The sequence below is a fragment of the Caretta caretta genome, chromosome 18, assembly GCF_965140235.1.
Source record: "Caretta caretta isolate rCarCar2 chromosome 18, rCarCar1.hap1, whole genome shotgun sequence".
Classification (NCBI taxonomy): domain Eukaryota; kingdom Metazoa; phylum Chordata; order Testudines; family Cheloniidae; genus Caretta; species Caretta caretta.
Window position 1 is genome coordinate 19076008 of NC_134223.1, and position 16954 is coordinate 19092961.

Sequence of the window (16954 nt, forward strand, 5' to 3'; positions counted from 1 at the left end):
GCCCCCAGCCTGAGCCCCAGAGCAGTGGCTGGGCAGCAGGGCCCGCAGCCCTGGAGCGCGGGGTGGGCGGGCGATGCAAGCACTGGCTCCAGCCGCCCAGAGTCTCTGGCTACGGGCCGGCCCTCAGTAGCCCCAGCCCAGAGCAAGGGCGCCAGAGCCCTCCCAAAAGTCTGCAGGAGCGGTGGACCCCACCCACGGTGGAGGTGAAAGCAGCCCCCTGCCCATGTCCCGAGCCCCTGGCCCAGAGCAGGTGGAAGGACCCAGGCTTCCAGAACCCATGTTGTTGTTTTCCTTGTTGGAATAGCTCCTTGTTGGGTGTCAGGAGAGAGCAACTCAGCACATGACGCTTATACCCAGACACGACTGAGGCACATGCTCATGGGGTCATTGAAGTTATTGCAGTAACATGCAGTTTGCGAACACTGCTTCCTACTGCAAAGGAAACATCAAAAGACACTTAAAGGGCCTGATCCTGCAGTGTGCTGAGCACTTCCTAAACAGTGCCCCCAACTCCTATTGCTTTCAGTGGTGTCTCTGTAGCGGTGTGAGAGAGGAGATGGAAGCTGCTCTGTAGACACGAGAGCTCATTGCATCCGGGTCAGGGTTGAGAAGAGCTTGCTAGGAGTGTTGTCACTGTTGAATCCTCACCTTGAACCTGAGGGACACAAAATGCTTTAGGCAAAAGCATCGCAGCACTAATCAGTGCCACAGTGCGACCAGCTCCTTCCAGTCTGCTTTTGAGCCTGCATGATGCAAATCCAAAACTCTTTCTTCTTTTCTTCCCAAAAGATTTTTGTCGTTTTCTTGATAACACAACTGCCCCATTCTGAAGCTGTAAAATGCTACCCAGGCGAATATGAAACAAATGGCGAATGCTGTCCCATGTGCAGTGCTGGTAGGTATATATAATTCATTCTTTAAAAGTCATGACCCTTCCCAAGAGAGTCCAATTGCCCGGCCTCCTCCAGAGACATTGGTCGCCTCTACTACTGTGAATCTGACTGGTGGTGACACGGATCTCTCCATGTAAACATCTACATTGCTTGTTACTCACCTGTCAGTGGAGGACATAGAGAGGATGGTTCTTGTGGCCTGGGACACAGGAGATCCAGAAGGAGACGTACTGTGATACTTTGGGCAAGTCACTTTCTCCGTAACACCTCTCTTCCTCACCTGTTGAGGCCTGTCAGAGGCTAGGTCAGGTTGGACCAGCTGCTGGCCTGCTCCCTTGACTGACCTCACTGCTGGGGAGCCAGTAAGCCGAGTTGCATCGCGGGGCAGTCACAGCACGCGAGTGGCTGGTGGATCAGCAGTTCTGAGTCCTGCTTAGCAGCCTGGCACCCAGATCAGAACAGCAGCTGCTCAATGTGTACCCTGCCTGCAGCTGAGCTTGCCTAGTCCTTGCTCCTGCTCTGTCCTAGCCCTGCTCCAGCCAGCTTCCGTCCTTACCCCAGCCCTGTCCTGGCTTCGGACTCCCACCCCCGACCCTTGGTTACGCCTCCTGACTGTGACTCTGGTTAACCCTTTGGCTTCTGACTCTTGGCTGCGCCTTCTGACTACAACCCTACTTTACCCTGCGGCTCTTGCACTCGGCTTCTGTCACTCCAGTACTGACCATTGGCTTGTTCCTGGACCCTGCCCCCCTGGACCCAGCTCTGACCAGTCGGCTGAACTCTTTGTTTCCAACTCTAGGCCTGACGGCCCATGGCCCAGATCTCTGCCCTGATTGACTGTAACACAGACAATACACTGTCCCCATTAGGATTCACTGTATTCACCCTTTGCCCTGCATCCAGGATCCCCCAGCCCTTCCCCAGCCCCTCACAGTCCCCTTCTATCAGGATCCTACTGATCTTTCCTCTGCACAGGGACCTCTGCCAGTCCCAGCCCAGCCACAGCCCTGCGCCAGGCAGCTGTCCAGCAGGCTGCTGTGGACACCAGGACTGCCCCAGCCCCTCACCTCTCAATCTACCTCTTACAGTACTAGAGGACTGGCCACAGGCAGCCACCTGACTTCTTAGTCCCTGGCCCTTTCTGGTCATATGATCCCTCCAGTCACTTGCTTCACCTGGGGATTCTCCATCCCCCTAGGAGGAACTACAATACTCAGAACTGCATCTTTTCCAAGATCCTGACTGGTCACAGTGGGGACACACGCATCTGTCAACGGTCCTGTATCCGGTACACAGAGTCTAAGCACGACTGTACTAGGGATACTGCTGATAAGGGAGGGGTGTGAGTTATGAGATTGTTTCTGTCTACGCTGTTCCTGTGTTGTGCAGAAATAGAGGATTTCGGGTCTGGCAGTCTAGTTCTGAGACGTTTACCTTTTATTTCCAGTGATGGTGTGTGCAACATGTAAAATCCACACACATAGCGTGTGCATTTGTCCTGCATAATGACCTGCTTTTGCAATCTCTGTATGAATGCATTAAATATATTAGCCTAATTTACACAGGAGCTAATTGTTTTGTTTGCTTTAGGGACTAGGGTGGTCAAACATTGTAGAGAAAATAGCAGCACAACTTGCATGCCATGTGTGGACGACACATATACAGAGCATCCCAATGGCCTAACGGAATGCATGAGATGTAAACTGTGCGATGCAGGTAAGGAAGCTGCTCTGTGTGTGGGTGGATTTTAATTATTTTTTTCTGAGTTGTCTCCCCCGGCCCACACATACAAAAGCAGCCTAGTTGTTAGGATCCAAGACTGGAAGTCAAGAGACCTGGGTTCCGCTCACAGTTCTTACTGAGTTCCTTGCAGTCTTGGGCAAATCACGGAAGTGGAGATTTCTGGCACAATGCATGGGCTTTAGTTGCACATCTTCCACTGATTAAGGTCTGTGGAATCATCCCGGGAGATTCTTCTCAGGAGGAAAGTGGATCTCTAGATTTAGCAGAAGAAAAACAAACACAATAAACAATAATTGTAATCAAACATTTCAGATGGTATCGTTTGTCCTAGAGCAGCAGCACTGCACCCTCAGGATCTGGACTGTACTTGGGGAAGGTTATAACCTTCCCTTTCAGACCCTAGGTCCTGAGCAGTGGCTGAGGAACACGCAACTACCTCAGGAGGCGGGAGTGACATGAGTGACAGTAAGCAACCATTGCGCTCCTCTGTTTATGGAGGCATTAAGGTCTGGTCCCCAGCATGAATTAGAACAGCCTGCAGGCTGCTCTAGTTTATATCAGCTGCCTGTGGCCCCAAAGGCCCTCCCAGCTCAAGGGGATCAGCTGGGCAGCCAGGAGGAGAGGTTGTGTAGCAGGTGTTATGGCCACTCCAAAATCCCACTACAGTGGAGTGCTTCTCCAGTGATCAGCTGGCTTGGAGGTTGTGGTCCTTTATCTGTGGCTACTGGGAGCCTCATTCTCCACCGCCTTTGTCATTATTCACACCCTGCTAGACCCTCTGCTAAACTCTGCTAGATCCTCTGCAGATGAATGCAGAGTGGGTGCAAAGCACGATCTCAACTGCAGCTGTGTAGAGAACGCTGATTTGGTAGCATTTTGCATGCAGCCTTTGCACAGATGTAAATACAACACAAGATGAAGGGCAGCGGAGAATCAGGCTCCAGGGGGTTCTGTTTACATGACAACACTTGTTAAATGGAGTCATCATAACAAACCCCTCTAGCTCCTGTGCCCTGTACCATGGATCAGCAAGGACTGGGGATACACATTAATTTTTGTATCTGCTCTGTTTAGTTCCCGTGTAAATGTATTTGTGATGCATTTAACTTTCCTTTAGGAGCCAGACTGATAATAAAAGAAAAATGCTCATATACGAAGAACACCATGTGCGGCTGCGCCCCGGGGGATTTCTGCAGGCACATTGCAGGCCTGGACTGTGAAATGTGTCGTCCCTGCACCATCTGCCTGCCTGGCTCTATGGTGAAAGAACCTGGTAAGGCAACATAACTTCTGTGATACCAAGGGGAAACCCTGCAGTCACAGAACGAATCTGGAGCAGGGCAAACTGGTGGAGACTTGATCCAGGTGAGACTGAGGTGATGCTGGTGAGCTGGGGAAGCAGCCGGAAGAGTGGCTGAGCTGTAGATGGGCCCCCCTCTTTGAGGGAGCGTGACTGCCAGTTGTAACAGCGTTGCACAGCTCCAGGGTGGTTCAGAGCACGTGCTGAGCTGGATGCCCAGGTCACAGCTGTGGTGAACAGCACTTCTTTCCATCCGTGCCTGGCCAGACGCCTCTGACCTCTTCTCCCTAAGGCAGGAGTCTCTGCTGAACTGTGCTCTGCCTGGGGCCACCCTTCGGACCCTGCAGAATGCAGCAGCCTGCTGACGGAGCGGAGTTGCCTGTTGGTACCATGTCGGAATTGGGTTTGACCTGTAGAGACAGAAGTGGTTTGGGTCCTGACTGAGATGGAGCTCCCTCAATATACGTGGGAGGCAGGGGGTGGGAGGGAGAAAGCTGCTAGGGGTCCTTCACTCTGGAATTGCTCTTCCCTGCCCGGGGTCCTGCCCTAGAGCTGAGCTCCGGTCGTCTTCCAGGCCAGACACAAAGCTGCCATCCCCCTGCTAAACATGCATGAAAAATACAGGGGCAAGGTTAAGTGTCACAGGCTGTGACGAGCTGAGACTCCTCTGGGTGTCGTTGGACACTCGCATGATGCTCTTTCAGGCAGCAATTTGCATGAGGCCGTGGGTTTGCACTCACACATGTTGGCAGCCCACCTACGCAGCAGCAGACTGCAGTGTGAGTTCAGCTTCAACTTGCACACCAGAAACAGAGCTCCCTCAAGCACCCTTTTGGGCAGAGAATTCTGTTAGTAAGACAAGTGTGCTAAACACACCCTTTTCTTGAAACAATGCCCCCTTTGGAGCTCCTATAGTGCAACAGACTTGTTCAGCAACACATTTTCCACTGAAAAAAGAACAGGAGGACTTGTGGCACCTTAGACTCTAACAAATTTATTAGAGCATAAGGTTTCGTGAGCTACAGCTCACTTCATCGGATGCATGTAGTGGAAAATACAGTGGGGGGATCTCGTTTGAGTCTGTTTTTGAAGTTTTTTGGTTGAAGTTCAAAAACACACTCCAACGAGAGACTGCTGAATTGGAATTAATTTGCAAACTGGATACAATTAACTTAGGCTTGAATAAAGACTGGGAGTGGATATGTCATTACACAAAGTAAAACTATTTCCCCATGTTTATTCTCCCCCCTTACCCCCCCCCCCCGGGGCCGCTCCTGTTCCTCACACCTTCTTGTAAAGTGCTGAAAATGGCCCACCTTGATTATCACTACAAAAGGTTGTCCCTTCCTTCCCCCCACCGCCCCCCTCCCGCAGCTCTCCTGCTGGTAAGAGCTCACCTTACCTGATCACTCTTGTTACAGTGTGTATGGTAACACCCATTGTTTCATGTTCTCTGTGTATATAAAATCTCCCCACTGTATTTTCCACTACCTGCGTCCCATGAAGTGAGCTGTAGCTCACGAAAGCTTATGCTCAAATAAATTTGTTAGTCTCTAAGGTGCCACAAGTACTCCTTTTCTTTTTGTGGATACAGACTAACACGGCTGCTACTCTGAAACCTGACATTTTCTACTGGTGCAGAATCCCTGTTAATTACACTGGAGTGCATCACTGCTGTAGATACATAAGTCCCTTTACAGAGAGAGAGGGTGTGGATCCAGGCCATGGTCCATTGGTAAGGCTTTTGATCAAGGCACGTGTGAGTTCCAGACGAACCAAAAGTACCTCAAGGTTCTTTGCTCTAGTAACTAATGAGCTTGACTGTCCAGCTAGCCAGGTGTGTGTTTCTGAAGGTGGATACTGCATGGGGTGATGTGAGGTTAACGCCCTGAGAGATCGGCACTTGGAGATACTGGGATGGGAGCTGCTGTCGAAAAGCAGAGTGTGTGTTGTTGTTCCATTTACATGTCACCCAGGCTGTTCAAGAGCATTTCTACACTACGACAGAAAGGGAGGTTGCAGAGAAGTGCAGAAAAAGGCAAAGAGGCACCTTACAATGACATGCTAGGAAGGGACCTAATTATGTCAGTGTCAACAGGAGGTGGGAGGAGGCAGCCTGTCAGGAGCCCAGGAACCTGTGGGGCAGCCAGGCTCCTGGCAGGGAGCTGCCAGCAGAGCCAAGAGACCGGGCTCTCAGCTCCCCACACTGCCCCTCTTCGGTCAGTGGAAGCCCTCCTGGTTAGGACATGCACCACTGGCCCAAGGAGGGTAGTGTGGAAATGCACCACCGAGGCAATTACTGCGGTGGCTGTAAGTCGACCTAATATATACATAGGTCTGCAAGTCCACGTCCCAAAACCCGATTGCCCTCCACCCCTGCTGTGTTCTGTTGCAGCTTTTGTGCTATTACACAACTTGGCACCATTATTTTGAGTCTTACTATTCCTTTGGGATGTTGGCCCTTGTAATGGCCCAGGTATGTGGGGCAGCAGGAGGTGCATTTTTCCCCATGTACCTGTGCTCTATGAGTACTGACAGATTTAAGTACAGGGCAGGAATAAAACACCAGCGCAGATCTATTCTTAAAGTGCTAACTCCTGCACTGACCGAGATGGCTCTGCAACATGGTGGGGGTGGTGACAGTGGGGAGATGTGGATGGAGACCTTTCTGAAATCAAGGCTCCTGTAGGCCCCACATTCAGGAAAGAATTCAGTTATGTTCTCCTCTTTTATAGGCACAGAATTCCGTGACAACGTATGTGAGGTTTGCCCTGATGGAACCTTCTCAGCAACCAAGATGTCACGCGCCTGTCAGCCATGGACCAAGTAGGTGACTCTGACGACACATGGCCTTTTCCCTTGCACTGACTTTACACGCTGCGTTCTCGCCTTTCATTCATCATTATTTCTTTGTACCTGAATTTTGCGGCTATAATTGACCTGGTTAGAGATGCCCTGAAGTTCAGCAGCTGGGAAACGTAACCCTAAGTCAGTACAGCTGTGAGCTGTGTGTTGGAGAAATCCTTTCCCCAGGAATCCCTTTCCATACTCTGGGCACTCTCTGTGGATTCACCTCGGGGCTGTTTATAACCGTGAGATGGGATGGCTGGTGGATTCCAACCACAGCCCCCTCTGCCAGATCCTCACTGCACAGAGCCCAGTGACATGGCAGAGAGACTGTGTGGATCCAGATCCTGGGCCACCTATGCAGTGTATCAGCCCCAGTTCCATGGCCAGAGAGCCCCATGGCCACACAGGAGCGGGCAGGGTTTGCAAATATGAAGACTTGAAAACCAGCTCCTTCGATTATCCACCAAGTCCTAAAGACCTTTCTGCCTCCTTGGCATGGGCAGCTGGGGGCCAGTTCAGCCCCTGACGCAGGCTCGGTCTGTTCTGAGGCCGACCAGTGGCCATGGCTCGGAGCTTGGGGCGGCAAAAAACCTAGAGCCAGTGACACAGGCATTAAAAACACAGAATCCTACGCGGAGGTGTGGGCAGGTAAAAACTTCTGAGGTCACTACAGTCAATTTATTGTCTTTGTATTTTTCAGTCTAATCCTATGTTCTGTTCACTATTTGGGCCCTTATAACTTAATTTTCCAATGTGTAGGTTTCTATCGCTCAAAGGGCGCAATCCTACAGCCTTGAAATGAGTGGGAGTTTGGCCTGTCCACAGACTGCAGGGTCAGAATCTGGATGAGGTCTTATCATATTTGATCCAATATATTAAAGAATCCACCTGGCGGAATGATGGGTGCCCCGAGACAGTGGGAAGGCTGTAGATATGCTGACATGTTTAATAACATATCTTCCTTCATCTTAGGTGTGAAGAGGAAGGGATGACAGAACTAAAGGCCGGGACAGCCACTTCTAATGCCGTTTGTGTACAAAAAGGCCTTTCTGTCAAAGCGATAGCATTGATAATTGTCCTTCCAGTGTTACTTGTACTTCCAGTGGCTGGAGTAGTGGTCTTTTTATGGCGGAGGAAGAAGAGGAAAAGTGAGCTAACACGTAAGTAAGAAAAGCGTGGGACCTGTGAAACCCGTCAAAGGGTCTCTAAAGGGGTCAGACTGGCAGAGTTCATACTTCCCACATTGGTCTTTGTTTCACCCTGGAACATGCCAACCTGTAACTGGAATTGCCTCTTCAAACTGAGAATCCTGTGAGAGTCTAAATCTCTCTTCTTTAAAGGGTTGCCTTTAAGACCCGCTGACCCTAAATGTGACCTACTTTACGGGGTGAACTGGCTGGTCTCAGGCCAGGGTGCTGCGCTATCGCCCCAGCTGCAGTGGACATGCCCCCTGCCCAGCTCGGGAAGATCCTCTCCCTCCCCAGCTCATGGCCAAAACCGGCCTTTTTCCCAGGCCAGGTTCTGCAGTGGCTAGAAATACCAGCTGTTCACATTCTCCAAGCGACCTGGACCAGTTCTCCCCTCCTGATGATCTTTCCCGCTTGTATCTGATCTGTGCTAACAAAGTTCCCTTTTCATTCACTGTGGGAGCAGGGATGTTAATGGAACGGGAGTTTGGGCTCTATTCATAACCTGTTACTCCTTCAGAAATAAGCATCTCCGTTTTGCCCCATCATTTATCCACCAAGAGAAGAACATTTTCTCAGGTCTAAGAGAGAACATTGTTTACTGGTTATAGCTGGGACTGGGAATCAGGACTCCTGGATAATAGTCTCAGCTCTGCCAATGACCAGAGGTGTGAATTTTGGCAAATCGCTCAATTTCCCTCTGCCGTAGTGTAGCTGTTTGACATAATGCCCACCTTATAGCTTGCTGTTTGCAAAACTCTTTGAGATCCTTAGAGGCTAGGTGCTGTATCAATGCAAAGCATTGTTAGAGCCCAGAATCACATTGGATTAGCATTGTCACGTAACCACCTTCCTCTCCAAGCGGGGTGATTCCTCAAGATGCTGCTAAGTGTAGTGCAAAGCACAGTTAGAGCAGAGTGGGGCCACGTTTTGCGGATATGCACACACATGGCCCCATTGAATCACAGAGAGCTGTGCATGTGTCTAAGGGCAGGACTTGGCCCTGGGACGTTAATACATAAATGTGTCAATACAAAATGCACCAGACTGTTTTCTGACGCAGTTGTTTCTTTTTCTTTGCAGCTGCACAGGAGACAGGGGTGAGTTGTCTTGTCTTTTATTTACTATGCACAAGACCTGGAGCAGGGGTTTGCTTGAGTGTCTCTGCCATGGCTATGTCTGCTTGCTGCAAGTGTGTGTGTGTGTCTCACTATGTGACTTTGGAGCAAGTCACTTAAACATTATGGTCCAGATCTTCAAAAGTATTTAGGCTCTTAATGTCCATTGATTTTAAAGTTATTTAGGCGCCTGATTTCAATGGAAGTTAGGAACGTAAATATATTGGGGGATCTGGGTAAATATGCCTTACTTTCTGCATCTGTAAAATGGGAAAACTACCCACCTTAGGGGATACCAAAGACTTGACTCTTCCCCCCACACTTACACATGCATACTCTGTGGCTGTGCAAAGCCCAGAAAGCAACAGAGCAAATTACCTGGGCTGTGCATAGACCATGATTTGCTCCATGATGTTTGTGAAGTGATTTGAGATCCCTAAATGGAAGGTACCATAGGAGTGCAAAATTCGGCGTTAAACGTGCCCCAAGGTCAAGGTCCCCACTATTTGGACATCTATCATCCAAACAATGTAATGAACCTTTGTAACAGGTGGCTCTGAGTGATAGCAAACTTTAAAGCAAAAGAATCTTTAACGTCTGAAGTTAAAATGGACTTTTTTCCTTTGTCTTTTGGCCCTTTAATCTCCCAGGCGTGCCACCTGAAGCCTATTTCCCAAACTGCTTAAACATACATGAGACAGACAAGGTGGGTGAGATCATATCCTTTCCTGGACTAACTTCTGTTGGTGTTTGACACAAGCTTTTGAGCTTCACAAAGCTCTTCTTCAGGTCTGGGAAAGGTAACCGGACCACCACAGCTAAATACAAGGCGGGACAGATTTTGGTGAACCTCTTCCAGTGCACCAGCTGCCCCAAAAACTATGTGGACGATACCAGACAATCACTACACTCTCCAATGAGCTCACACTCGAAAAATTATAAAAGACACCCTTGTGTGAACACTTTTCACAAAGCAATCACTCCCTATCTGACTTATCGTTCCTCGTCCTCGAAGGAAACCTGCACAAGACGAGCCTGGGAGTGTAGGCAAGGTCTGCACTACAAACTTACATTGGTATCATGAAGTCGCTCCGATGTGAAAAATCCCCCCCATCCCCTCCGAGCGACGTAGTTACACCAACCCAACCCCTAGCGTAGACAGTGCTATGTCGATGGGAGGACTTCTCCTGCCAACAAAGCTACCGCTTCTCACGGAGGTGGATTAACGACACCGACAGGAGAAGCTCTCCCGTGGGCATGGTAGTGTCTTCACTAAAGCGCTTCAGCAGCTCAGCTCTGCTGGTGCAGCTTTTTAAGTGTAGACTTGCCCTTAAGTTCATAACTCTGCTTGACCCTAAGGGCTTGTCTACACTGGCTGGGAGCTACGTCCCTCGTGGGGTGGTTATTTTTAGAGCCCTCGAGAGCTCTCTCCCAGTGCTCTGCTGCGACCACACAAGCCACGTTAAAGCGCTGTCACGGCAGCACTTTAGCATTGCCAGTGTAGACTAGCCCTAAATCATGGACTCAGCAGAGACAGCGGTTATACCAGTCCTTACAACTATTTGTAACCTCCTAACCCTGCTTTGTCCTATGACTTGCAGAGGTGTTAATTTCCCACTTTGTTTAAATAGTTTATTGCAACATGTGTTAACCTCTTACGCTTAACAATCTATCTCACCTTTAGCTGTTACGCCCTGGTTATCTTTCCCAGACCTGAAAGAGAGCTCTGGGAAGCTCAAAAGCTTGTCTCTTCCATCAACACAAGTTGGTTCAAGAAAAGATATTACCTTACTTACCTTGTCTCCCTTTCAGCATATTTGATTTGGAAATGGGCTTCTCAAGAACAGTTGCTGTTTTATTTCGGGTTTATCGATATCTTTATGGCACTACACAGTTTAAGATGTTGTGAAATTAGCTAATTTCAAAGTCTAAGATCCGTCCAGCAAACTGGACACTTTTTATAGGAAAAAATGATGCCAGACAGTATAACTTTTTGTTCTAAGTGGGGAACGACATTAATAAGTATTATAATACTTCATCATAATGACTAAGAAAACAAACTCTAAGAAAGAGAACTCCAGCAGGTGTATGGGTCAATGTACCAGCCATTTGATTGTTAGTAACTGAATGTTCAAAATGTCTTTGTTTTACTTTGTCATATTTTAAAGGATCCGTCTAAAAGACAGGCAGAGAGAACTTTGTTGCAGACTTCAGAGAATGGGACTGAAAACATGCCTACTCAGGAACAATGCCAATGACAGAAGTTCCACCGCAAACAGAAAACCACCTCCACGAGAGGCGTACAGTTCTTACCGCTGATCCTTTTGCGGTGATGTGCAAGTGGAGACGTGTTCTTCCTGTGAAAAAAGCTTTTAGCCTTCAGAGAATATCCCACAGTGCCTAGGGTGATCACTCTGGCCAGCAGCTCTGATGCTCTGAGGCCAGGTAAACCGATGTCTGCCCCTCCCCCTGTAAAGCCACGGGAACTCCCTTTCCTGTTTTGTTTGCAAGTGCTCATCTGGCCAAGTAACCTTGGCTGCTCCACAGAGCGAAGGATCGCCCGCTTGGACCCTGTGCTTACCCCCACTTACCACAAGACCTATAGTCAAAATGGGGAGAGCTGCACTGTGGGATAGCTGCCCTCACTGCGCTGCTCTCATCAGGGATGGAAATGCTGCAAATGTAAACACTCTCTGACGCCTGTGGAAGTGAGTATAGAAACCAGCACTTTTCTTTCACCGATTCCCTATCACCGGTGAAACTGTCAGTGCAAAAACTCAAGTGTAACCATACCTTCCACGAACACTTACCTGGTATCCAGGACTCTCTACTGGACCAGTTGCTCTGATGACTATACTGGACCAGGTGACCACGTAGTCAACGTGGATTTTATACATAGCTTTAGTTTTATAACAGGGCCACAGAGATGTTGTATTGCTGTAAATATTAACTCTTAATATACCTTCTCTCTGGGTGAGATAAAATCACAGGTAAGAAGCATGGTTGGAAATAAAGCTAAACCTTTTTAATAGTGAAGTTTGGAGGGGGGACTGCACGATCTTGCTTCCCTTGAAAAGCAGCAGTCAGATGGCTGGACAATCTAGGTATGGATTTGTGATGCGTATGAAAGAAGAAGACCGTGAAGTCACATTCACCCCAGAGCAACCTTCCTGTCAGTGGGGATAACGGGTTGTGAAGCTTCATTCATTAATGTATTTAAGCACTGCAGTGCTTGGATGAGGGGCGTTACCACAGAGAAAAGCAGCATGATTATTATTCTGTGGCATGGTAGAAGTGGGTCTTGCGGAGGGATTTGAAGGAGAGTGCTGTGGCCTTTTCGATGAGTCTGGAGCGATGAACCAGGCATACAGGAGCTGTGGAAGAAAGAGCCAAGGTGCTTGTGGGAGAGGCAGATGACTGGGTGATGGAGGCTGCCATTGTGGGAGGCCTGGGGATGCTGGGGGTAATGCAATAAGATACAGGAGCAGACAAGTAGGGAAAGGCTGCGTTATGAGGAGTCTTGAAGGTAGGGAAGAGACCCTTGTGTTCTATAGAGTGCTGAAGGGTGAAAAAATCACTGTTGCAAGGTGTCTGGTGGCACCTTAAAGACTGTTAGTCTTTAAGGTGCCACCGGACTCCTTGTTTTTGTGAATACAGACTAACACGGCTACCCCCTGATACTTGATTAATGGCTCAGATACCTTCTCAGTCACCTTCTTGAGTTTTCTAGGATGTATTTCATCAGGCCCTGATGATTTGAAGACATTTAACTTGTCTAAGTAATTTTTAATTTGTTCTTTCCCTATTTTAGCCTCTGAGCCTACCTCCCTTTCACTGGCATTCACTGTTAGAGGTCCAATTGCCACTCCACTTTTTGGTGAAAACGGAAACCAAAAAGTCATTTAGGACTTCTGCCATTTCTACATTTTCTGTTATTGTTCCCCCCCTCCTTACTGCGTAATGGGCCTACCCTGTCCTTGGTCTTCCTCTTGATTCAAATGTATTTGTACAATGTTTTCTTGTTACCCTTTATGTCTCTAGCTAGTTTAATCTCATTTTGTGCCTTGGCCTTTCTAATGTTGTCCCTACATAGTTGTGTTATTTATATTCCTCCTTTGTAATTTGTCCCAGTGTCCCCTTTTTGTAAGACTCTTTTTTTGAGTGTCAGATCGTTGAAGAACTCCTGGTTAAGCCAGGGTGGTCTCTTGCCACACTTCCTAACTTTCCTACAGAGTGGGATAGTTTGCTCTTGTGCCCTTAATTTCTCTTTGAAAAACTGCCAAGTCTCTTGAACTGTTTTTCCCCTTAGACTTGCTTCCCATGGGATCTTACCTACCAACTCCCTGAGTTTGCTAAAGTCTGCCTTCTTGAAATCCATTTTCTTTATTGTGCTGTTTTTCCTTCCTACCCTCCCTTAGAATCATGAGCGCTACCATTTTATGATCGCTTTCACCTAAGCTACCTTCCTCTTTCAAATTCTAAACCTGTTCCTCCCAATTTGTCAGAATCTAATTTAGAACAGCCTCTCCCTTAGTATCTTTCTCTGTCTGCTGAAATAAACACTTGTCTCCAATACGTTCCAAGAACTTGTTAGATAATCTGTGCCCTGCTGTGTTATTTTCCCAGCAGATGTCTGGGGAGTTGAAGTTCCCCTTCACCACTGAGTCTCGTGCTTTGGATGATTTTGTTTGTTGTTTAAAAAAAAGCCTCATCCACTTCTGCTTCCCGGTTCGGTGGCCTGCAGTAGACCCCGACCATGACCTTTCCCTTGATTCGTTACCCCTTTTATCCTGACCTAGAGCCTTTCAGCAAGTCTGTCTCCTATTTCCATCTGATCTCAGTCCAAGTGTCGACATTTTTAATATATAAGGCAACATCTCCTCCCTTGCTTCTCTGCCTGTCCTTCCTGAGCAAGCTGTACCCATCTATACCAATATTCCAGTCACGTGTATTATCCCCACCACGTCTCTGTGATGCCAGCTATCTCATTGTTGTGTTTATTAACTAGCATTTCAAGTTCTTCCTGCTTATTCCCCATACTTCTCGCATTAGTATACAGACATCTAAGATACTGATTTGATTTCCCCCCCTATATTCTCTCTTGTCTCTTAGTTTTGGACTGATGTTGGTGACTCTGATTCCTTCGCCGTGGGGCCCTCATAAATCAATCTGATAAATAAAGGCTGCACCGTCTATTACAGTGTGTGCGGCACCTAGCCCAATGGGGCCTTGATCTCAGCTGAGGCCTCTACCGTAACACTAGTAATAACGGGTCTTCCAAGCAGGGACTGGGCCTTGGCTGCAGAGTGGACCTGTGCATGGGGGAAAAATTCCATGCCTACCCAAGGCTTGCAGCTGGGGGGGGGGGGCAATGCTCCCCTATGCCCCTCCAAACTACACCCATGTGTACAAACTACACCATCATGCGGCATTGTGGTAGTATTCGTAACCTATAAAAGCCCTTAAAGGAAAACGTTAGACAATGTCTATGCTGCTACTTTTGCAGACTGAGTATTTTAACCTTAGGGCTCTAAAACACCTACAAGGATTTAAAACCAGATTTCAAGAGAGCACTTCTCCTTTTCCACCACCAGCAAGCAGTCTCTCAAACTTTGGCCAGAGATAAGAGGGAGTCTGTTTTTGGTGATACATCTACCCATAAATGGCTGGCCTCAGAGCCTTAGGGGAGGGCCTGTTCAAAAGCAATGCGAGGGAGCTGTGCTTTAGAATCATAGAATCATAGAATATCAGGGTTGGAAGGGACCTCAGGAGGTCATCTAGTCCAACCCCCTTCTCAAAGCAGGACCAATCCCCAATTAAATCATCCCAGCCAGGGCTTTGTCAAGCCTGACCTTAAAAACTTCTAAGGAAAGAGATTCTACCACCTCCCTAGGTAACGCATTCCAGTGTTTCACCACCCTCCTAGTGAAAAAGTTTTTCCTAATATCCAACCTAAACCTCCCCCACTGCAACTTGAGACCATTACTCCTTGTCCTGTCGTCTTCTACCACTGAGAATAGTCTAGAACCATCCTCTCTGGAACCACCTCTCAGGTAGTTGAAAGCAGCTATCAAATCCCCCCTCATTCTTCTCTTCTGCAGACTAAACAATCCCAGTTCCCTCAACCTCTCCTCATAAATCATGTGTTCCAGATCCCTAATCATTTTTGTTGCCCTTCGCTGGACTCCCTCCAATTTATCCACATCCTTCTTGTAGTGTGGGGCCCAAAACTGGACACAGTACTCCATGTGAGGCCTCACCAATGTCGAATAGAGGGGAACAATCACGTCCCTCGATCTGCTCGCTATGCCCCTACTTATACATCCCAAAATGCCATTGGCCTTCTTGGCAACAAGGGCACACTGCTGACTCATATCCAGCTTCTCGTCCACTGTCACCCCTAGGTCCTTTTCCGCAGAACTGCTGCCTAGCCATTCGGTCCCTAGTCTGTAGCTGTGCATTGGGTTCTTCCATCCTAAGTGCAGGACCCTGCACTTATCCTTATTGAACCTCATCAGATTTCTTTTGGCCCAATCCTCCAATTTGTCTAGGTCCCTCTGTATCCTATCCCTGCCCTCCAGCGTATCTACCACTCCTCCCAGTTTAGTATCATCCGCAAATTTGCTGAGAGTGCAATCCACACCATCCTCCAGATCATTTATGAAGATATTGAACAAAACTGGCCCCAGGACCGACGCCTGGGGCACTCCACTTGACACCGGCTGCCAACTAGACATGGAGCCATTGATCACTACCCGTTTAGCTAAGGTGAATTGCACAGGGTCGGAGGGGTACGTGCAATGCATGCTGTGATGCAATCTTCCTCTGCTTATATCTATGCTGCGAAGATAATTTCCCTGGCTTGTTGCTTTTACCACGTCACTGGCTCCCCTGCTCCACTGCATCAAACACAACTTCTCCCTGCTCAGCCTAGTGCCATGCTGCCCATCATCTCTCATGTACTATCCAGTTGTTAAAAGGAGGACTTGTAGCACCTTAGAGACAAACAAATTTATTGGAGCATAAGCTTTCATGAGCTACAGCTCACTTCATCGGATGCATTCAGTGGAAAATACAGTGGGGAGATTTATATACATAGAGAACATGAAACAATGGGTGTTATCATACACACTGTAACCAGAGTGATCACTTAAGGTGAACTATTACCAGCAGGAGAGCCCGGGGGGACGACGGATGGACGGACCTTTTGTAGTGATCATCAAAGTGGGCCATTTCCAGCAGTTGACAAGAACGTCTGAGGAACAGTGGGGGTGGGGGGGAATAAACGTGGGGAAATAGTTTTATTTTGTGTAATAACCCATCCACTCCCAGTCTCTATTCAAGCCTAAGTTAATTATATCCAGTTTGCAAATTAATTCCAATTCAGCAGTCTCTCATTGGACTCTGTTTTTGAAGTTTTTTTGTTGAAGTATTGCCACCTTTAGGTCTGTAATCGAGTGACCAGAGAGATTGAAGTGTTCTCCAACTGGTTTTTGAATGTTATAATTCTTGATGTCTGATTTGTGTCCATTTATTCTTTTACGTAGAGACAGTCCAGTTTGACCAATGTGCATGGCAGAGGGGCATTGCTGGCACATGATGGCATATATCACATTGATAGAAGTGCAGGTGAATGAGCCTTTGATAGTGTGGCTGATGTGATTAGGCCCTAGAATTTGCAAACTGGATACAATTAACTTAGGCTTGAATAGAGACTGGGACTGGATGGGTCATTACACAAAGTAAAACTATTTCCCCATGTTTATTCCCCCCCAACCCCACTGTTCCTCAGAAGTTCTTGTGAACTGCTGGAAATGGCCCACCTTGATTATCACTACAAAAGGTTCCCCCACCCCCACCCCC

The 16954-nt window shown here is 48.0% G+C and overlaps 1 protein-coding gene across 2 annotated transcripts in view; it reads left to right on the forward strand.

Annotated features, from left to right (window-relative positions):
• LOC125624197 (tumor necrosis factor receptor superfamily member 14) overlaps positions 1 to 12127 on the forward strand; it is a 28361-nt gene extending 16234 nt beyond the window's left edge. Inside the window, exons 3-9 of one of the 2 annotated variants that reach the window (XM_048824580.2) lie at positions 790 to 895; positions 2484 to 2609; positions 3754 to 3909; positions 6672 to 6762; positions 7759 to 7946; positions 9057 to 9073; positions 11260 to 12127. In XM_048824580.2, coding sequence (XP_048680537.2) covers positions 790 to 895; positions 2484 to 2609; positions 3754 to 3909; positions 6672 to 6762; positions 7759 to 7946; positions 9057 to 9073; positions 11260 to 11349 — 774 coding nt within the window. In that variant the 3' untranslated portion in view covers positions 11350 to 12127. The remainder of the gene's footprint in view (positions 1 to 789; positions 896 to 2483; positions 2610 to 3753; positions 3910 to 6671; positions 6763 to 7758; positions 7947 to 9056; positions 9074 to 11259) is intronic. The other variant, XM_075121065.1, reaches the window with a different exon arrangement.
• Positions 12128 to 16954: the final 4827 nt, after the last annotated feature.